Source organism: Podarcis cretensis (assembly GCF_951804945.1).
Source record: "Podarcis cretensis genome assembly, chromosome: 1".
Lineage (NCBI taxonomy): Eukaryota > Metazoa > Chordata > Lepidosauria > Squamata > Lacertidae > Podarcis > Podarcis cretensis.
The window spans coordinates 83,525,902-83,548,651 of record NC_137170.1 but is presented as its reverse complement, the minus strand read 5'-3'; the positions used below and the strand labels follow the sequence as shown (position 1 = coordinate 83,548,651).

The following is a 22,750-nucleotide window of genomic DNA, read 5'->3' as shown; positions in this document are numbered from 1 at the left end:
ATAGAGGAATAGCATTTTATCCTCTTTTTGGATTTCTTTGCCTGGCATTGCCAGCAAGAAGGCTTCAGGTTTTTTGGGAAAGGTATATTTAAAGATTTTTTTAAGTTCGTTATAAATTAATTCCCAAAACACTTTCACTTTATTACAAGACCACCACATATGGTAGAGGTCGCCTTCTGCTTCTCCACACTTCCAGCAACTTTTATTCTTTAATCTATACATTTTTGCCAGTTTTGCCGGCGTGTGATACCACCTATACATCATTTTCCAGATATTTTCCCTCAATGCCATACAAGCCGTGAACTTTATGTTGTTATTCCATAGTTCCAACCATCTTTCAAACTCGATATTGTGACCGATATCCATCGCCCACTTTATCATTACCTCCTTCACCTCCTCGTCTTTTGTGTACCAGTCCAATAATATGTTGTAGGTCTTAGATAGAACTTTACTCTCACCCTCTACCACTTCTTCATTGAATCTAGATTTTTTATCTTCAAATCCTATTTTCTTTTTATCTTCATTCAATAAACCATTCACCTGGTGATATTGCAACCAGCTAGTAAATTGGTTTTTAACCTCCTCATACGGTCTAAGTTTGACACCTTGTTCTGTTTTAATTATAAGTTCTTTATATGTGGCATTCTTTTCTTCCATATTGGTTTTCTTAATAGCCAGTACCTCTATTGGTGAAATCCACCATGGGGTCTTTCTTTCTAGAAGATTTTTGTTCCTCTCCCATACCTGAAATATAGGTCCCCTGAAGATGTGATTTGAGAACCCCCTGTGTATCTTGGCTTTTCCATACCACAGGTACGAGTGCCACCCGAACCTGTTGTCAAAGCCCTCCAAATCCAATAAATCTGTGTTTTCCAGTTTTATCCAATCCTAAGGCCGCCTGCAATTTCCATTCAGAAAATTGAAAAAAAAACCTCAGCGGAAGCTGTTTGATTTCCGAGGCTTGTTCGAATACGGAAGCAATTATTTCTGGGTTTTCGGCGTTCAAAAACTGAAACGTTCGGCTTCTGAGACACTCGAAAACCAAGGTACCCCTGGATCAGGAAGTTTTGTTTGTTAAAGGTGCTGAGAGTTGTTAGGAGATCCCTATTCCCCTTACAGAGCTACAATTTCCAGAGTGGTTTAACAGTCCATCACTTTTCGCAGGGAACTCTGGAATCTCATACCCTCCAACATTTCTCTGATGAAAATAGGGATATCCTAAGGAAAAGCGGGACATTCCAGGACATCCTATTTCATAATAATTTTACAATTTATACACTACCCATGTGACTGGGTTACCCCAGTCACTCTGGGCAACTTCAAACATACTGTATATAAAAACATTTTTAAAAACCAAAAAACTTCCCCATACAGATCTGCCTTCAAATGGCTTGGGGGTTTGATAACTCCATACCCTCCAACATTTCTCCAGTGAAAATAGGGACATCCTAAGGAAAAGCGGGACATTCTGGGATCCAATCAGAAACTGGGACAGCTTCTATAAATCTGGGACTGTCCCTGGAAAATAGGGATACTTAGAGGGTCTGGAATCTAGCTCTGTGGGGGGAAATGAGGGTACTGAGAGTTGTTCGGAGACCCCTATTTCCCTCACTACTAGAGCTACTATAAGGGAAGTAGGAGTCTCCGCATAACTCTCAGCACTCTCAGCAAACTACAGTCCTTGGGATTCTTTAGAAGCCATGACTGTTAAGTGGTACAGTAATTCTTCAAACGCATGGTGAGGAAGTATTCTAGGACTAAAAGACAGGATTTAAGAGATTCACTTAGATCCACGGTAGTCCAAAATGAGCATTTTGTACAAGTTTGGAAGATCTCTCTGGTGGGAGGTGAAAAGGAAGATCTGAGATTAAACAAATCACACACACAGTCTCAATGCAGAATACAAAGGCAAGCCAAGACGAAAGACAGAAAGTTATTTTGGAGTTCTTTGGAAGGAGCGAGGAGAATGAGTCAGAGTCTGGTGCTGTGTAAACACCCCTTTTACACACTATTGCTTTCACTTCTCACTGCTTCCTGGTGATACCTGAGGCGCACACTGTGAGGCTGAGGACGATCAGATCAAGGAGTGTAATGTAAGTACTTTTGGACAAAGTTAATTAAATTGATTTGGGGACAGTATTTTATTTGATCCAGGCCTCAACTGGGAAAGGCCTGAAAGAATAAAATGGTTCTGCTGAACATGAGTAGAGAGTTCCCCCCTCATGAACCCCAACAAGGAACAGAAGGCAATTTTCTTATCCCTGCCACAGTGTGTGGAAGTCTTTTCTTTGGAAAATTAAGGCCTGGGCAAGCTTCTCCTCCTCCTCTCTCTCAAGCATCTCAGCTTAAAGAAGAATAGCAGCCACAACCACACCATACATTTAAAATGCTCTTATACCACTTTAACAGTTATCGCTCCCCACCCCCACTGCCCCGATCCTGGGAACTGTAATTTCTTCAGGATGCTGCGAATTCTAGCTTTGTAAGGGGTTTCCTAACAAGTCTCATCATCCTTAACTGCTCCAAATTTAGGGTGGTATGGGTGGTTCCCCTGCACAGGGTGCCAAGCTAAGGAGAATAATAATAATAATAATAATAATAATAATAATAATAATAATAATAATAATATCTTTATTTATATGGATACCAGCTGAGAATATCCATAATAAAAACAACTGTACCAAAAATAATAATTGTGAAAATAAGATATATTGTTTGGGGGGGGAGAGCAATTTTTGTCCTCATTCAGGGCTCCATATTACCAAAGTCCACCTCTACCTTTAACAAATTAGACTTTCAAGGAGGAAACCACACTTATTAAAGTGAGATAAGCAGTGCTTTTTTTCAAGAAAAATAGGTACCAGGACTCATCATGAAGTTCTTACAGTAAGTCACCGGAGAAGTGCCGGAACTGTGCTCTGGTGTGCCCTGGCTGAAAAAAAGCCCTGGGCATGAGAGTGCTTTAAATATATGAAGTGGATGTTGCATCAGAAAAAGCCTCAAGCTAGATTGTTCGAGACCATTTCTGATGTCACTTGTTCATTCCATAATCTAACTAAGAGATACTTAATAAGACAAAGGTTCTTTCTCAGGGTTTCAGTAATGTTAGCTAGGGGTTAAAAGCATTCCCTTTCGAAAGGAATACAAAACTGTAGGGCTGAATCTCAGGGCTAAGATCCAGCTCCCTAAGGGCCCCCCAAATGATCACCTGGAGAGTAGCAGATTATGGAGGCTGAGGCACAGAGACCCAGCGTCATGACTGTCGTGGGCATGCCAGTGGATACTGCGTTTACCCTTTCTTCGTTTTAAAACAACATTTATTATCCAGGCATGTCTATGGTTACAGAAGTTCATTTTACTATTTTTACTTTTAAAACAAACAATCCTTTCCTACAAAGCGTGTTCTCCCTCATGGAGAGCACGTGTTGCGGTGGGGTCTGCCGAGCCACCCCTCTGTTGCCAGGCAGGGTCTCTAAAGTTGGCCTGGGGCAACGATTGGTTCACTGGGTTGCTGGGGTAAAAGTTATGTTGCAGTTTTGGTGGGAGGGGTAAGATGTTTAAATACTCTGCACGCAGACCCTAAAACTAAGAATTTGTCAAGAATGTATAACTTGCTGTTGAAATGGAACACTCAGGATGAAACGGTAAAATCAGCTATGATTAAATGGGCACAGGATGTTGGACATAATATTATGATGGCTGACTCGGAACAGTTATGGACCACAGGTATGAAGTTTATGGCATGTAATGCCTTAAGAGAGAATATAATGAAAATGATCTACAAGTGGTACATGACACCAGTCAAGCTTGCAAAAATTTATCATTTGCCCGAAAATAAATGTTGGAAGTGTAAAGAGATTGAAGGTACATTCTTTCACCTTTGGTGGACATGCCCAAGGATTAAGACTTTCTGGGAGCTGATTTATAATGAAATGAAAAAGGTATCTAAATATACCTTTCTGAAGAAACCAGAGGCCTTTCTGCTGGGCATGGTCGGCCAATTGGTGTCAAAGAAGGATAGAACTTTCTTTATGTATGCAACAACAGCAGCAAGAATACTCATCGCAAAGTATTGGAAGACACAAGATTTACCCACTCGGGAAGAATGGCAGATGAAGGTGATGGACTATATGGAATTGGCGGAAATGACTGGCAGAATCCGAGACCAAGGAGAAGAGTTGGTGGGAGAAGATTGGAAGAAATTTAAAGTTTATTTACAGAAACATTGTAAAATTAAGGAATGTTAGAAGGATGTTGGAATGAAATTATGTGGTTTTAGCAGAAATGATATAAAGGATTAAGTAAAAATGGATAGTTATTTGGTGAAAGAAGAGAGTGTAAAATTACAGTATGTTAAGATAAATTACTGGGATAAGAACAAAGATGGAAAGGATTTGCTGAAATATCTAATTGAACTAGAATACAAAAAAGGGAGGTGTGTGTTGTGTATTGAGTCAAAGGATTTTATATCTGTATTATTATTGTCTGTATTTGCATTAGGGTAAAGTAACTGCCTTTTGGTTCCAGAGGGTACAGCTACTATTGGTTCATTTAAGCTGCTGTGTTTGGATCCTCTGTCTTATTGGTTTCCTCTAAAAGGCAGGACTGTGATTGCCTGATATTGTTCCCTCCAAAATGTATCCTTTCTGGCTAGTCCCTGTCCCTATAAATGTAGCTCTCCCCTCCTCAGGTCTTAGTCTTGTTGCTTTAATAAAGAAGTGTTACTAGAGAACTGTCTCCAGCAAATTATGTCAAGAAAGCTGAAATCACAAACCCCACGTCACAACAGTGTGAGGAGGTCAAGGAAATAAGCGAATGGAAAATAAGTTATGGGAAGGTTTGATTTGTTTTTTGTTCCTTCTCTTTTTTCTTTTTTTTCTTAATTGTTTGAATTTTTCTGGGGTTTTTTTGCTTGTCTGTATACACGGTCTTGCATTTTTCTTGCTTAATCTAGTGTGGGTTTTTTTTGTAATTTTAAAAACTGGAATAAATATTATTTTAAAAAAAACCTCTGCACGCAGCTTTCTCTTTTTTGGAGCTTTCTCTTTGCTGCGTGCAATGGATCACCTGCCCACCCACCCTTGAGTAAGGGGTTGTTGCATTGACCTTGCTATGCCTGTCAAGGGGTCGTCTGCCGTTGGGGCAGGGGCCTGGTAGGAATTTTGTCCATCTGGCTGATTGGCTGGGCCATTTGGTTTTTGCCTACTGCGTAGCAAATCGTCACAACTTGTAAGGTTGCGGTTAGGCATTGGTTATAAATTGGTGGAGGAGGGGTTAGGATAGGCTATGCCTGCCCCTCCATGGTTGCTGCGGAAAGGGAATTCCATTAAAGGAATCCTGGGGCTTGCCATCTTTTCATCCAATGCCTGGAATGGGACTAGGGCTGGCAAGCCTTGGGGAGCATGCAGGTGAGAATTGAGGGCCTGTGACTCAGTTCCATTTCTCCCCAACTTGTTTTCCCTTTACTGGCTTTTGGTGGTGCCCGGAAGTCAGTTCTGTCCCCAGGTGGGGGGGACAGATAGTCTTAACCAATGCCTAAACAACCACTCACGGTTTTGTATTTAAATAAAGTTGTGGCCAAAATTATGCCAAAAACCTTAAACAAAAATTAAGTGTGCGTTGTGAGTTATTTGGGGGGTGGCTTGGGGACCTCGACACGCAACAACATGGTTTGCATATTCCCAAATAAGCATATGCAGCACCAGGGCAGCAGAATCAAATGCCATTTTACTTGTGTTGCTTTTCTGGTACTATGTGGTTTTAAAAAAATTATACAACTGCACATGTTCAGAATATTTCTTCATTAACAGGGTTGGTCAAATGTATTTGTGTGGAGGGGGGTTGTGTTAACTTATCAGGCATGTGGAAGCAGTTGTAAAGCATGGAATGGATGTTGGGGAGGGGGAACATGTTAATTGTGTCATTCCCCTCCCTAAATTTTCTGAAATTACAAGGGAAACAAGTGGCAGAGAGCCTGGTTTTTCATCCCCCCCCACTAGTTCCACCTCTCAAAGTACAACTGGGTAAGTACCCTTAGGCCATGTGGATTACATGTTACAATTATTATATTTAGAATTGTTCTACAATTTAGAATGCTTCTATCCCGGTTTATAGCACAGAGGCTTTCAGAGCAGCTTTTGGATGAATCTCAGAAGAAAACCACACTCAAATCTACTACAGGAACAGAAATCACATAGTGTACCCGCCTTTTTCCTTGGTGCCATACCAGGCAGCAGCTCCCACCAAAATATTCTGAGATAAAGGCGTAGGATTGAGCAGCTGGAACTTGCTCAGCCCCTGATGAGGGCTCTTCCCTTCCTTTCCTAACAATTTATAAGAGCTGCATTATAAACTAAAGAATGCAGTTAACAAACAAATTCAGTCTCTTCCTGTTCAAACTCGTCCTGTTAGAAACTTTCAGGATGTCAATTCTGCCAACACCCTCAACACAGTCATCAAGACTAAGATCAAAGTTCACAGTGGCAATGCAAATTCTGGTATGAACCATGTTTTAAAAGCAATATTTCCTTCCCTGCCCACGCCACTGGAAGGAGCAAGAAACACTTTACTGATAAGATACATAAAGCTATTGCATGCCCCTGTCTCATGCTTAGAGGTCTGTGTGGGCACCAGCATGCCTAATAAAAGTTTAAATGAGTCAAGAGAGAGCTAGATTAGGTCAAGAATAATGCTGATCTCTCCTTCCCTTCCGTGTCTCTGAAGCCCCAAATAGAATCTGGTATAGTAGGTGCACCCCCTTCACTGTCTTGCCGTGGCGAAGGGGCTTGAATAACTCAGAGAAGCTATGAACTATGCCGAGCAGGGCACCCAAGATGAACAGGTCATAGTGGAGAGTTTTGACCAAACAGATCCACCTGGAGGAGGAACCGGCAAGCCACTCCAGTATCCCTGCCAAGAAAACTCCATGGACAAAGACAATAGGCATATAAAAGTTATGACGCTGGAAGATGAGCCCCTCAGGTCGGAAGGCGTCCAACATGCTACTGGGGAAGAGCAGAGGACAAGTACAAGTAGATCCAGAGCTGATGAAGCGGCTGGGCCAAAGCTGAAAGGACGCTCAGTTGCAGATATGCCTGGAAGCGAAAGGAAAGTCCAATGCTGTAAAGAAAAATATTGCATAGGAACCTGGAATGTAAGAACCATGAACCTGGGTAAGTTGGATGTGGTCAAAAATGAGATGGCAAGAATAAATATTGACATCCTGGGCATCAGTGAACTAAAATGGACGGGAATGGGCAAATTCAGTTCGAATGACCATCATATCTACTACTGTGGGCAAGAAACCCGTAAAAGAAATGGAGTGGCCCTCATAGTCAACAAAAGAGTGGCGAAAGCTGTACTGGGATGCAATCTCAAAAATGATAGAATGATCTCGATACGAATCCAAGGCAGACCTTTTAACATCACAGTAATCCAAGTTTATGCACCAACTACTGGTGCTGAAGAAACTGAAATTGACAAATTCTATGAAGACTTACAAGACCTTATAGAAGTGACACCAAAGAAGGATGTTCTTCTCATTATAGGGGATTGGAATGCTAAAGTAGGGAATCAAGAGATAAAAGGAACAACTGGCAAGTTTGGCCTTGGAGATCAAAATGAAGCAGGGCAAAGGCTAATAGAGTTCTGTCAAGAGAACAAGCTGGTCATCACAAACACGCTTTTCCAACAACACAAGAGACGACTCTACACGTGGACATCACCAGATGGGCAGCATCGTAATCAGATTGATTATATTCTCTGCAGCCAAAGGTGGAGAAGCTCTATACAGTCAGCAAAAACAAGACCTGGAGCTGACTGTGGCTCAGATCATCAGCTTCTTATAGCAAAATTCAAGCTTAAACTGAAGAAAGTAGGAAAAACCACTGGGCCAGTAAGATACAATCTGAATCAAATCCCTTATGAATACACAGTGGAAGTGAGGAACAGGTTTAAGGATTTAGATTTGCTGGACAGAGTGCCTAAAGAACTATGGGTGGAGGCTCGCAACATTATACAGGAGGCAGCAACAAAAACCATCCCAATGAAAAGGAAATGCAAGAATGCAAAGTGGCTGTCCAACGAGGCCTTACAAATAGCGGGGGAGAGAAGGCAAGCAAAATGCGAGGGAGATAGTGAAAGATACAGGAAATTGAATGCAGATTTCTAAAAAATAGCAAGGAGAGACAAGAAGGCCTTCTTAAACGAGCAATGCAAAGAAATAGAGAAAAACAACAGAATGGGAAGAACCAGAGATCTGTTCAAGAAAATTGGAGATATGAAAGGAACATTTCGTACAAAGATTACCATAATAAAGGACAAAAGTGGTAAGGACCTAACAGAAGCAGAAGACATCAAGAAGAGGTGGCAAGAATACACAGAGGAATTATACCAGAAAGATATGGATGGCTCGTACACCCCAGGTAGTGTGGTTGCTTACCTTGAGCCAGACATCCTGGAGAGTGAAGTGAAATGGGCCTTAGAAAGCACTGCAAATAATAAGGCCAGTGGAAGTGATGATATTCCAGCTGAACTATTTAAAATTTTAAAAGATGATGCTGTTAAGGTGCTACACTCAATATGCCAGCAAATTTGGAAAACTCAGCAGTGGCCAGAGGATTGGAGATGATCAGTCTACATCCCAATCCCAAAGAAGGGCAGTGCCAAAGAATGCTCCAACTACCGCACAATTGCACTCATTTCACATGCTAGCAAGGTTATGCTTAAAATTCTACAAGGCAGGCTTAAGCAGTATGTGGACCGAGAACTCCCAGAAGTGCAAGCTGGATTTCGAAAGGGCAGAGGAACCAGAGACCAAATTGCAAACATGCGCTGGATTATGGAGAAAGCTAGAGAGTTCCAGAAAGACATCTACTTCTGCTTCATTGACTATGCAAAAGCCTTTGACTGTGTCGACTACAGCAAACTATGGCAAGTTCTTAAAAAAATGGGAGTGCCTGATCACCTCATCTGTCTCCTGAGAAATCTCTATGTGGGACAAGAAGCTACAGTTAGAACTGGATATGGAACAACTGATTGGTTCAAAATTGGGAAAGGAGTACAGCAAGGCTGCATATTGTCTCCCTGCTTATTTAACTTATATGCAGAATTCATCATGCGAAAGGCTGGGCTGGATGAATCCCTAGCCGGAATTAAGATTGCCAGAAGAAATATCAACAACCTCAGATATGCAGATGACACAACCTTGATGGCAGAAAGTGAGGAGGAATTAAAGAACCTTTTAATGAGGGTGAAAGAGGAGAGCGCAAAATATGGTCTGAAGCTCAACATCAAAAAAACGAAGATCATGGCCACTGGGCCCACCACCTCCTGGCAAATAGAAGGGGAAGAAATGGAGGCAGTGAGAGATTTTACTTTCTTGGGCTCCATGATCACTGCAGATGGTGACAGCAGTCACGAAATTAAAAGATGTCTGCTCCTTGGGAGAAAGGCGATGGCAAACCTAGACAGCGTCTTAAAAAGCAGAGACATCACCTTGCCAACAAAGGTCCGTATAGTTAAAGCCATGGTTTTCCCAGTAGTGATGTATGGAAGTGAGAGCTGGACCATCAAGAAGGCTGATCGCCGAAGAATTGATGCTTTTGAATTATGGTGCTGGAGGAGACTCTTGAGAGTCCCATGGACTGCAAGAAGATCAGACCTATCCATTCTTAAGGAAATCAGCCCTGAGTGCTCACTGGAAGGACAGATCCTGAAGCTGAGGCTCTAATACTTTGGCCACCTCATGAGAAGAGAAGACTCCCTGGAAAAGACCCTGATTTTGGGAAAGATTGAGGGCATAAGGAGAAGGGGACGACAGAGGACGAGATAGTTGGACAGTGTTCTCAAAGCTACAAACATGAGTCTGACCAAACTGCGGGAGGCAGTGGAAGACAGGAGTGCCTGGCGTGCTCTGGTCCATGGGGTCACGAAGAGTCGGACACGACTAAAAGACTAAACAGCAACAAATAGTAGGTGCACAGCACTATTTTTCTAGAAAAAGAAGTGCCAGAACTCACAATGATAATGTTCTCTTATAATGGCAATGGCACCCACCTGAGAGGTGCTGGAACGGAGTTTCGTTGAGTTCTGGCTGGGAAAAAAAGCCCTGTTGGTACACAACCCAAAAGGAACCTAGCAGAAACTGTTCTTTGCTCTTCATGTTTGTCTGGCACACTCTGTGGTCCCAAAATTATCTAGAGTACTGCAAATTACAGGTTTAGTGTATGTCCTATGTTACCATATCCTGAATCAAGCTCTGCCCCCTGCAATTCACCGCCACCCTGATCCTTCACTTGGTTTCACATCATCTGTTGGGCAAGGCAGGTGTTCCCAGGCAACCTGCCATTGGGCTGAGCAACAGGATCAGGGCACCTCCTCTACCTGCTCCACCAGATAGTACACCAATGGTAATGGCCGGCTTGGGTACCTCTGGGTCCCGCAGCCATGCAGAGGCAGGAGATAGAATAGTCCAGGAGGAGGACATCTGGTCCAGTGGTAGGTGCCCACTGATATTCCTGCCTGCTCTGATTTGTGAGGAAAAGTGAAGAGTTTAAGTTGCTCTTAAAATGAACCCACAGTGATTAGGGAGCTGGGGCTCCAAGGGCCCAGATCACGTTCATAACCCGAGGTTCCACTGTATTTGCCCAAATCTGAGCGGTTATTTTTTAAAAATTGTATCTTTGGTTTGTTTGTTTGTCTTTTTGCAGATAATGGCTAATAGAACTGTGGTGCTGATTCCCCAAACTAATGCCAGTGTTATCCAAGCAGGCCAGGGAATCCTTGGTACTGTTACCCTATCACCAGGGACGGTACAATACATACAATATGGAGGCCAGCAGGTTGGAAGCCCCAACAATCAACCTCAAACAGGGTGGATGGAGAAACTTGTCAAAGTGGAGGCCAAGACTCTGGGGGTAAGTGTATCTGAGATCTGCCAACATGGAGGTCCAATGAATTAAATGAATATTGCATATGATTGCACTGTTGCTCCCTGGCAGGGGGGTGAGGAAGAAAACCAGTTTGGCTTGCGTTTTCCCTGGAAACCAACCAAATTTGCACTTCCCAAAACAATAGGCAGACTAAAATGCAGTTCTCTGAATTTTGTGATACAGTTCTCCAACCAAAGAAACTTACATGTTAGGGGAACAGGTTCTGCAGATGCATATATTAATTAAAATGTCATACAGAAATGTGTTATAGTAAAGGAAATGGCTTGTAAAATGTGGAGGGGGGGTATGCTATGCCTACTACTTGCATGGAGAGGGAGCAAGGTCCAATTTACTAGCAGACTCAAGGGGGGGTGGGACCTGGGTGAGCATCATGAGGTGAGGAGAATGTGTTTCAGTTCTGAATTTACCAAAGGGAAATTGATGTGCTGTTTTGTGCATTTTGTTCCTACAGGCCATCCAGATCTTAATTGGTTTGATACACATTGGCTTTGGGGGTGTCTCAGCTGTTCTTTGTACCTGGATGTTGACTCTTGCTACTCTTGGAGGTTACCCATTCTGGGGTGGACTATTTGTAAGCAGAATATTATTTGCCTTTTGAGTGACAGTGTGTATCAGTGCCTATGATTTTGAATTTAGACTTTGCAGATCTGCATCCAAATCCCTGTTCAGGTAGTGACTCTTTGTGTGTGGAGAATAGGCGACTGGTAACAGAATAGTTGTGTCATTAAGAAGGCTTTCCCTGAAGTACACTCTATTCATTTTAAGGATTTGTAATTGTAGAAAAGGCTTCATTTCTTGAGTATATAGTTTTTAGACATCAGGCTTAAATGCATCTTTTCTAGAAAGCATTTGGATTAAGTAAGCCAGTGTCTAACCCATGGCTCTCCAGTTGTTCCTGGACTACAACTCCCATCATCCCTGGCTATTGGTTATGCTGGCTAGGGCTACTGGGAGTTGTAGGGCTCTTGCCAGCTATGCCCTCTTCCAGCACTCTCCATTCCATCCCTCTCCTCCATGGGAATTCTACTTCAGCCGGCACTCTGAGGTTGCCAACCAGACTCAGTCCTCACTAGGCTGTTCTGAGTTTTTTCCTTCCTCTTTTCAGTTCCTACCACCCCACCCCAAATATCTTTTGCATTTTTGAAACTGGGTTTTCCTAAGCTTGCTGATACCGTCCCCCCATTTGCCTTTTGTGTGGATGGTGTTACTCTGGCTACACAAGGGACAGCACTTAGAGAATTGAGGCCGCTATTTGAATATTTGTGATTATGCAGGTATGTGATTCTAACATGATAAAAACAATGGTTCTCTTCCTAGAAGGATAAACTTGTGAACTTCAAGAGAGAAAAGGTTCTGTTATCTGATATAACCCAGTTTTTTACAGTAGAGAGCATGTTTTTGAAATTTCTAAATGAACTTCAGTCAAATGTGTCTTTTTCCTTGTTTTGTGCAGTTCATTATTTCTGGAACCATGTCGGTGTTAGCTGAGAAATATGGAACTCCCTGTCAGGTGAGAGAGAAAGAAATGTGAGTTTTAATCTCTTCTATGATCCAGGAGGGACGCGGGTGGCGCTGTGGGTAAAATCTCAGTGCCTAGGACTTGCCGATCGTATGGTCAGCGGTTCGAATCCCCGCGGCGGGGTGAGCTCCCGTCGTTCGGTCCCAGTTCCTGCCCACCTAGCAGTTCAAAAGCACCCTTAAGTGCAAGTAAGATAAATAGGTACCACTTTCTAGCAGGAAGGTAAATGGCGTTTCCGTGTGCTGCGCTGGTGCAGGCTCGCCAGAGCAGCTTCGTCACACTGGCGATGTGACCCGGAAGTGTCTTCGGACAGCGCTGGGCCCCGGCCTCTTAAGTGAGATGGGCGCGCAACCCCAGAGTCGGTCACGACTGGCCCGTACGGGCAGGGGTACCTTTACCTTTACCTTTACTATGATCCAGGAAATGCCAGTTAATGTGTTGCCTTCTAATTACAAATCCAAGGCCATATTGACAGCTTCCTCTGTAGATTCATTTATTGTAAGCCCAAGTTCTGAAACAAGGAGCCTCCATCAAGTCCCATCCTCTGATCCCATAAACATCCATCTTGACCAGACCAGCCTTTGTCTGAAATGAGGACCCTCTTTGGCCAATGGAGAATGCAGAGGCAGCCTTGAGTCTGCCAGCTGGACCTGTTGCCCTTCTTTCAGGACTCTAGCAAGGAACTGTGCATTCGCTGTGCCCCTTCTGATATTCCTCACTGGCATATGCAAATTCTATCCATTTATGTGAAAAGCAAAAGAAATTACAACCATTTTTAGATTCCCCACTATAGGCCATGGGGGCAAAACAGGTTTGGATTTCACTAATCAGATGCTAACCTGAATAATAAATCAAATCGGAATGACCCACAGCAGGCCTGAAACAGCTACTTCCAAACACAACAGAACTTGCCATAGTTGCTGAGGCTGATGGGAATTGGAGTCTGAAAACATTAGGAGGGTGCCAGGTTTGTGAAGGTTGATTGCTCAACAAACTAAAAATTATTTTTCTGTAAGGGAAATACTGCCCCCCCCCCCGATTCAACACAGGAATTGTGTTGACATTTAATTCATATTAAGAACTCAATCGATGAACATTCCTGAACAACTACTTTCCTTTCCTTTAAACATCAAAATAGGTAGAACAATCCATAGTATGACGCATGTTATATACGTATAATGTATACATAAAAAATGACACAATTTGAAGGAGCTCAGTAACTAACATGGAATTGTTTTATGGAGGTTACCTTAATTCAAAATATTGCCAGAACTGCTAGAAGCTCTCCCACAGAAGAGTCAAGATAGGCAGCTTCATGTTCTTATCAGATAATTTAACTTTAAGGTAACCTTGTGTTATGAGTCTGTGGGGTTCCTGGGCTCCTCTTCTAATTCTTGCGGTTAGTAAATGTTAACGTTTTATCACTACTTAGAATATTGAAATGGAATGTCAGGCACTGGATTTAGGAAAGTGCTAAAATACAGGCCAAACCGGTTTTCCCCTGACCAGAAACCTGCCTGGCAGAGGAACTATCAAGGGGGGAAAAGGAAGGAAATGGCTGGGATGTTAAGCAAATAAAGGACAGGTAGACAGGCCAGTAACAAAGCAGAAATTCTGTACCAGAAGGCAAATAGGGAAAGCCCCTCCCCGAGCTGGGTGAGTAAAAAGACAAAGCCTTGGGAGATCAGTTTTTGGGAGGATTGCATTTTTCCTGTTGTAAGCGGGAGGAAAAATAGTTGTATTTTGCAAACACAGCAAGCTGAAGAGACGGGGAGTCAGAGCACTATGTCAGTGTGAATCCAAGGTGGTAGTCATGAGAGAAATGAGACTGATTTGGAGTGTAATCCTAGAAGCTTCTCCATTGCAGGCTCAGGTTGTATATATGTACATGTAATTAAACTATATATCATAAAGACATCACAGTCTCCGCTGTGCCTCATTTCTAAATGAAACACGAACCCAGGTATTTCAGGTAAGCGCCTGGACGCCTGGAATCTCACACTGTGTGGAGACTGGGGTGGCGTGTAACACTATACAGTGGTACCTCAGGTTACATACACTTCAGGTTACAGACTCCGCTAACCCAGAAATAGTGCTTCAGGTTAAGAACTTTGCTTCAGGTTGAGAACAGAAATCGTGCTCCGGCAGCGCGGCAGCAGCAGGAGGCCCCATTAGCTAAAGTGGTGCTTCAGGTTAAGAACAGTTTCAGGTTAAGAACGGACCTCCTGAACGAATTAAGTACTTAACCCGAGGTACCACTGTACTTGCTTTGTACTTTTTGGAGCCTGAAAATGACATTCTTTGTTTCTTTCAGGTGCGAAGCAGCGTAGGAATGAATATCACAAGTGCTGTAATGGCATTAGTTGGCATCATTCTTTATGTGGTAGAGCTGTCTGTAGGTCCTTTTGGTTATAATCCATATTATTATGAGGTTGGGCAAAGGTATTATTGGGCAAAGGTAAGTGAAAAGAACGCTATGCTGAACTTTGGCTTTTGGACTAATCAGTGTATGTGAGAAACAGCTTACGTGAACCCGATGGAACTTCCCCTTCCTCTCCTCTCCCCGTGTGCCCCCCCTCCAAATCTGCAGGTGAGGAGTGAGAGGAAGAAGAAGAGGGAGATGTTCTGTTGTACTCACAGAAGTTGTCCCATGACTGCAATGATTCAATTTGATGTCTTTATGGGCAGCATCCAGAAAGAGGGAGAAATCCCAATCACCATCAGTTTTGCTTTCTGTTTTCAACACATCACTTCTCACTGCTAAAGAGACTAGCCACTATTTAGTTTAAAAGAGACTAGCCACTATTTAGAGCTTGCCTCTTCAGCAGTGAAAATAGCAAGCATAGCTGAAGCTCTCCACATGGTTCTCCTACCCACCCAGGTCCCTTTGCATTTTGGTTTGTAGCTTTGGAAACCCAGCATTCTGGCAGACTCTGAAGCCTGGACAGAAATGCCTGACCATTTGGTCTTAAGCTGTTCTTTCTCCATAGCTTACTACAGTTTGTTCTCTTTCAAAAACAGATGAATACCCACTAGGCATCAGTTCTGCTACTTTAAAGCCTCCTCCATCATGTAGATGGAGCTACATGACTCAGCCTGTGGACAATGTGGCTCTTGGTCACAGGCTCGGATTTTGCCTGCCATTTGGAATGGTACGCCAGATTTAAAGTTTTTTATTGGTGCTGTTTTACTGGACTTTTAAAAACATTTTTTACCTTCAAAGTTTTGGGATGGCAGATTTTCTAGAATTCTTGTTCAAGGCAGCTTTTGGAACTGGTAGTCAGTGTGGCCTTTTACAGCAGTTGTTAGTGCTGTGTTGAAAACTATCCTCCAACTGCTGGAAGAAATTCTGCCCACACAACAGAGGCTTCTTTCATTCTACCTCATTCGCACAGCACTTCAGATTTACTGTGGCTCTGGGGAGGCAGGCTACCAGACTCTTGAGATCAGCACACTCAGTGATTTTGCTTTTAAATTAAGTTCTTCCTTTTAGCCTCAGAATCACAGAGTTGGAAGGGACCCTGAGAGTCGTCTAGTCCAACCCCCTGCAATGTGGGAATCTCAACTAAAGCATCCATCACCTCTGCTTAAAAACCTCCAGTGAAGGTTTATTAGTGCTACTATTATTACTGCTCCGTGCTTGCTACTTACCTGTGCAAACATCTTTCCACTAAGCAGTCATTCTGTTACTGGAAAAATTACATATCCCCAATACTAGCACTGTAATATTTTGTCCCTGAGAAAATACGAGGCATTACACTTACACTGTAAAACAAGAAAACCCTTAATAAAATATATTAAAAAGAAAAAAAGAAAATGCTATTTATCCTTATAGCTAGTGCATCCATTCCGTCATGCTCCTTCTGGGGTAGTTTGTCCACCTTTGGTCTCCACCCTGCACTCAGCTCTCACCTGTGGCTCCTAGAAGCTTTCAGCATGCGACAGCAGCCACATGCCAGAAAATGGCTTCGGTTGGCTAGTTAAACCAGGTGATGGCAGCCGATGGGTCTTAAACCCTTGGTGAGTTAAGGACTTCCCCTGCAAGCAAAGACAGGCTCTGGTGAATTGAGCGGATAAGACCAGTAGCAGATCCAACAGTCAAGAAGGTGGTTTCTGCACATGCTGTAGAGGGAAGTGAGCTCATCAGCCTGGGAAGGTAGCCCATCTAGGAGAAGAGATCCTAAATCTCTGCTGCCTTGCAGGATATATTCGGGAGATATATTTGCTAAGGAGCAAATGCTACATAAATCTAGAGTGGAGTCTAAGATGGCTGGGTGGTGCTTTATATGCTTCTTCCCAGCAACTCCTGCAGCCCAACTGGTGCCAAATGTATTGCTCTGCTTTCCTTTGGACCACATGAGCGAGGCCAAGAGGGGGTGGGGTCATGTCATCTGGGCAGCTCAGGACCTTCCTACACACTGCCCAGGCTTGCACCTTGGGGAGGTCACTTTGGTGTTGATAACGCAGTGGTCTGACTTCACCCCCGAGGCACACTCCATTGTCTCTTGATGCCAACAACTTGCAGTTGGGAAATGCCATTTGGAATATAGCTATGCAGTTGCCATGGGCACCCATTAGATAATGTGGCATCATTGTACATGAAAAGCAGAATGTCTCACTCCACCTCTTCCTTGAGCTGGGGAGTGAAGAGAAGGTGTCTTGTTTCAAAAAGGGAAGGGATGCAACAACAACAAAACCAGACATGGGATTTTTCCAGCTCCAGTTTCTTGCATGTTCTGAATGTTCCCCCTCGGTGCTGAGTTCTGATGTTGTTTGAAATCAGAAACGACAGCATAATGACTTGAGTCACTACATTATAAACAAAAGAAATTCCCTTTTGAGGAGGCAAGATTAATTTGTCATGAAAGCTGACAAAGCAAATAAGACCAAGGGGTGGTGTTCATTTCAGGGCAGACTTTGGAGTGCCAAAATACCTTAAATTCATGCATAAATGCACTGACATTTCTGCTCCTTAGCATTCTTCCCAGCTGCTGCTTTTCCTTCACAAGGATGTGTTGCGAATGACATAGGAGGGTTAACAAAGAGGGTATTTTTGGATGTGAGACTCAAATTGGCTCTTCCTTTGTCTGGTCTCATACAAATGTAAACCCAACTAACGAGAATGTGCACAGGGTTGTTCTTTTGCAGATATCCCATACTAGAGCCTTTAAATGAGGCTCAAATGACCATGTTTTGAGTTGTGTGAGGGCATTCCAGGTTCCACTGCCTACCAAACAGTGTCGGTCCTGGGTTGGTAGCCCTGCTTTGGGATGCTGCAAAACACAAACATGCTATGAGGGTCTCTGCCCAGGTTCAAATTCACCAGGGGTGAAACTAGGTTTTATTTCACCCAGGTCAAAGACCCAGCACATTTGCGTACACACACACAGAGGCTGGGAGCCTCAATGGTGCCCTTTTGGAGACTTCATCCCGAGGGGGGGACCAGCTAACCCTCCCTTTGTAGCTACGGCACTGTACTCTCTATCCTTGGTTTTACAATTGTACGTTTCAAGAGGTATTTGTATGTGAAGCAAATGCTTTAATCAAATTATTCAAAATCATCACCATTACCAGCATATTTTCCTAGGCTGGTCCCAGAAGGTTACATAGAAGATGGAGACTAGGACACTTTTTAATGTTGCAACTAAACTTAATTGGCAGTACTTTGAACTGTATATGATAAATGGCCTTCTACCCGCTTCTGTGCTCCACAGGCTGTAAGTACTGGGCTTGCAGTTATTCTCCTCTTGTTCAGCTTTCTGGAGTTCTTCATCGCTGTCTCCTTAGCACATTTTGGGTGCCAGTTAACCTGCTGTTCCAATGACCCGGTAAGCATTTGATACCTTGCTTAAAGTTTAAGCAGATCTTGTTGAGAGGTTTGGAGAGGATTATTCCTTTAAAGATTATGTTTCCACCCCACCCTGTCTCCAAAGGGCCACCCACCACCTCCACATACCGTATTTTTTGCCCTATAGGACGCACTTTTTCCCCTCCAAAAATGAAGGGGAAATGTGTGTGCGTCCTATGGGGCGAATGCAGGCTTTCGCTGAAACCTGGAGAGCAAGAGGGGTCGGTGCGCACCGACCCCTCTCGCTCTCCAGGCTTCAGGAAGCTATCCACAAGCCTTGCAAGCCAGGCGGGAGGTCCCGCGGGCTCGCAAGGCTTGCAGGCAGCAGCCTGCAGCGCACAAGCTCAGGGGACAGCGGGGAGGTGCAGCGCTGCCACCCCGCTATTCCCCGACCTGATCTGGAGGCTGGCAGGGGGGAGAAGCAAGCTTGCTTCTCCCCATTGCCAACCCTACAAGCTCGGGGGATATCGGGGAGGCAGAGCGCCGCCACCCCGCTATTCCCGGACCTGGTCTGGAGGCTGGCGGGGGGGGGGGGGAGAAGCAAGCTTGCTTCTTCCCATCGCCAGCCCCACAAGCTCCGGGGACAGCGGGGCAAGCCGCTGCCCCACGGAGGCTAGAGAGGCTGTCTCTGAAGGCAGAAGAGGGAGACGGAGCGCTCCGTCTCCCTCTTCTAGCTTGGGGATGGCTGCGCAAACCTGGGGGGGGATAAAAAAATTTCCCTTGATTTCCCCCCCCAAAAAAACTAGGTGCGTCCTATGGGCCGGTGCGTCCTATAGGGCGAAAAATCTGGTATATCCTCACAACAACCCTGGAAGGTAGTTCAAGGTGAAAGTGAGTGACTGGCAAGCTTCATAACCCAGGAAGCTCCATAACCAACAACTTTACCAGCCATTTTTTGCCCAGAGAACCTACAGGTCTTTGCCACTACTTTATCACTGTTATAAAAAATGTTAGAGTGTGTGGAATATTTTCCTTGAACACATGAAACAATACAACGAAGAAAAAGTACACCCTGTTCTGAAGACTTCTCTCATGAGTAAACTTGCATAGATAGATGTTCATACCTGGAGTCTAGTGCTGTGAATCCAGTGTTTCCTTTAAGAGGAAAGACGAACCCCAAACAAATAACCCAGTTTATCTCTAAACTCGGCTGAGAGTAAATGATCAAACTACTGCCCTGAAGGCAGGAATCTTTTTAAAGAAGGAACTCCCAGACATTTTTGTGTTTATTTACCCCCTTGCCCCTGCCACCCCACCATCCCCCTCTAGCCTGCATGGCATGGGGGTGGCCACAAAGCACCAGCCATGGCACCTGCAAAACGCTTGCGTCAGTGCTGACTTCTGGTAAGATCTTGCTGAAGTCTGGCACCCTTATCTCAGAACATCCAGACGTGGGGGGTGTGCTCCGCAAGACATGAACCCAAGCACTGTGTGATTAAACCCATTGTTCACATTACACCAACATGTAACAGTACACTATGCAGTAGTAGAATATGGGGACAAAGGCTTTATTCCTTGTCCCAGTTTGCCTAGGCAGGATTTACCTGTCATGCAACTTTTAGAGCAAAACAGAAGGATTTGGAGAACTGCAGAGCAGGAAGTGCAGTTGCAAATTGATAATCTGCCAGCACCAGCCCTTTTCCGATATTTTAACACTGATCCTCGCACAATCAGAATTGCTCGCTGCCCCTGCCCCTTCTGTGATGTTCTCGCCCTCATTCATGATGATGACCAGAGTGGTGGCGGCCCCTGAATGCTGCCAGGTTGGCGATTATGACAATGGTGATGACATAGTGTAGCCTTATTGGAGTTCACTGATTGGGTCTGCATTGCTCCTGGACAGGAGGAAGGAAGTCAAATGACACCGAGGTGGATTCAAAGAAAGAGTTTACTCTGCTCTCTGGATAGCAGAAGGCACTTGTGTGATCAAGTCCACAACAAGTCCAAAGAAATGAGAAGTTTCATGCAGTATACAGTGGTGCCTCGCAAGACGAAAAGAATCCGTTCCACGAGTCTCTTCGTCTAGCGGTTTTTTCATCTTGCGAAGCAAGCCCATTGACGGCTTAGCGGATTAGCGCTATTAGCGGTTTAGCGGCTTTTAGCGGCTTTTAGCGGCTTAGCGGATAAGCGGATAAGCGGCTTAGTGGCTTAGAAAAAGGGGGGGAAAGGGAAAAAAAACCCGCAGGAACTCGCAAGACATTTTTGTCTTGCGAAGCAAGCCCATAGGAAATTCGTTTTGAGAAGCACCTCCAAAACTGAAAACTCTTTCGTCTAGCGAGTTTTCCGTCTTGCGAGGCATTCGTCTTGCGGGGCACCACTGTATATATGCTCCAGGCACCCTCTCCCCCAGGAACCCAACCACGTCAGCCTATGTACGTAGGTTGACATCACATATGTTCCTGCTCTGGTATTCTCAACCATAAAAGGATCTTCCTTCCTGTACTTCTGACCATAAAAGGATCTTCCTTCCTACTCTTATCTGGGAGGAAGAGGTCATCATCTCCGGGAACATGCTTCTGGCGTTTTCCCTGGACATTGGTCTGTGCGTCTTTTGTGGTCAGCACATAAGATAAGGTACTGACGTGTTTTCTCTGTTCCCCTAGAGCAGTGTTTCCCAACCTTGTGCCTCCAGCTGTTTTTGGACTACAATTCCCATCATCCCTTGCCACTGGTCTTGCTAGTCAGGGATGATGGGAGTTGTAGTTCAAAAACAGCTGGAGGCACAAGGTTGGGAAACACTGCCCTAGAGAGCCAGGGTCATCCCTTGCCATGACTGATAAAGGAGAGAGCTTGTTTATGTAGCTGTGTCCTTGTTATGTTTTTGCTCAACAGCTCAAGTTTTATGCATTTTAGAGTGCTCTGTTGGAGAAAGAAGAAAAGGGGGGGGGGTTGAGTCAGTTTTAAACTTACTGCACAGAAACCCATTCCTTCAATAGCATGTGTCTTCTTCTGATGAATTACTCTTCTGTTATACAGGCAATGGTTTATATTCCCTACACTGTTGATATGGCTCCCACTGAAGGCAATTGTGTTCCTCCTCCTCCTCCTCCTCCAGCTTCTGCTCCTCCTCCAGCTTACAGTACTGTGGATGCTTTCCCCAAGAATGAGTGAAGAATCTAAAGGAGAAGTTGTATATGGGAGATGCTGCTAAAGGAGTGAAATTAATACTCATTTGCTTTTCTGTCTTTTTTGGCACATATATCCATTTTTAATAAAATGTTATTAGAATTTAGAAAGAGGAATGCAAAGATTATTATCAAATATCTTTTTTAAAAAATCGAAACTAAAATGTTAATCTTGATGAAAACACAAACCCAAAGGAAAAGAAGTGGAAAGGGGGGGAAGAAGAGAGGGGTGGAAAAAGAATTGAAAGAGAAAAAATAGAGTTAAGAAAATAAAGAACTTCTGATTCTTTGTCTATCAGCTCTATATAAACATTATTCAACTCATCTACTTCAATATAACACTCGTCAAAACTACTTTCTATAAACCAACATTATCTTCAGTTCTCAAACCCAAATGTCATTTATTCATTTTCTTTTTCACGCAAAAATTCTATAAGAGTTTTCCAGTCTTTAGTATATGTTAACAATGACTTTTCTCTGATTAAACATGTCAATTTTGTGCTCTCAGCTAAGTTCAATAATTTTAATAACTATTCCTCTGTTGGTAATTATGAGTTTTTCCATCTTTGTTCATATAAAAGTCTTGCCACCGCAATCATATATTGAAATAAAGGTTCTAGGGGTCTTAGTAGATCAAAATTTAGTCAACAGTGTAATACAGCAACAAAAAAAGGCTAATGCAATTCTAGGCTGCATCAACAGAAGTATAGTGTCCACATCAAGGGGAATAATAGTACCACTCCAATCTGCACTTTTTTAAACAATTGCAAACTAATGTGAGGAACTGAATTTTAAGATTGGAGAAATTAACAACTGAGAGGACCCAAAATTGATATTCTCCCATCCCTAGCAGCAAGGGCAAACCCCTTTTTAACCACTAGTCACAGGTATATGCAGCCTTCATATCTGGGTCTCAACCACAAGCTAGCATTTTCGCCAAGAGTTCTGCTATGTAAATCTGTCATCTTAGAGCTTTTGCATCCTAATTCTATCAGGTAGCTGCTTAAAAATATCCTTCTAAAATGGCAAATTTAGGGACTGACGTCTCTAGACCTGCCTTTACAAAAGGCATTGCTAAAAGCATCCTGAATATTAAAAATAATAATAATGGAAAAGCAGCATATTCCTCACATGAGCCTCCCAAGAACAGCTACAGTGGTGCCTCGCAAGACAAAATTAATCCGTTCCGTGAGCCTCTTCGTATAGCGTTTTTTTCGTCTTGCGAAGCAAGCCCATTGACAGCTTAGCAGATTAGCGCTATTAGCGGTTTAGCAGCTTTTAGCGGATCAGCTGATAAGCGGCTTAT

The 22,750-nt window shown here is 43.6% G+C and overlaps 1 protein-coding gene across 2 annotated transcripts; it reads left to right on the top strand.

Annotated features, from left to right (window-relative positions):
- Positions 1 to 1,725: 1,725 nt before the first annotated feature.
- On the top strand, positions 1,726 to 21,555 carry LOC307204855 (membrane-spanning 4-domains subfamily A member 8-like). 2 transcript variants are annotated; one of them, XM_079956917.1, is made up of 7 exons: positions 1,726 to 2,093; positions 10,710 to 10,916; positions 11,404 to 11,523; positions 12,406 to 12,462; positions 14,786 to 14,929; positions 18,186 to 18,299; positions 21,296 to 21,555. In XM_079956917.1, exons 2-7 carry the CDS (start codon positions 10,713 to 10,715, stop codon positions 21,428 to 21,430), a joined length of 774 nt encoding a protein of 257 aa, XP_079813043.1. In that variant the 5' UTR covers positions 1,726 to 2,093; positions 10,710 to 10,712; the 3' UTR covers positions 21,431 to 21,555. The 2 variants fall into 2 exon arrangements, with proteins under 2 accessions (XP_079813043.1, XP_079813044.1); XM_079956918.1 differs by lacking the exon at positions 1,726 to 2,093 and adding an exon at positions 3,223 to 3,328.
- The last annotated feature ends 1,195 nt before the right edge of the window (positions 21,556 to 22,750 follow it).

What these genes read in the sequence shown, in the direction of transcription:
- LOC307204855 (XM_079956917.1), top strand. Translation starts at nt 10,713, where the DNA reads ATGGCTAATAGAACTGTGGTGCTGATTCCCCAAACTAATGCCAGTGTT. An exon ending in AATATGGAACTCCCTGTCAG is followed by an intron (nt 12,463 to 14,785) that starts GTGAGAGAGAAA and finishes TGTTTCTTTCAG; the next exon opens with GTGCGAAGCAGCGTAGGAAT. An exon ending in AAAGGTATTATTGGGCAAAG is followed by an intron (nt 14,930 to 18,185) that starts GTAAGTGAAAAG and finishes TGTGCTCCACAG; the next exon opens with GCTGTAAGTACTGGGCTTGC.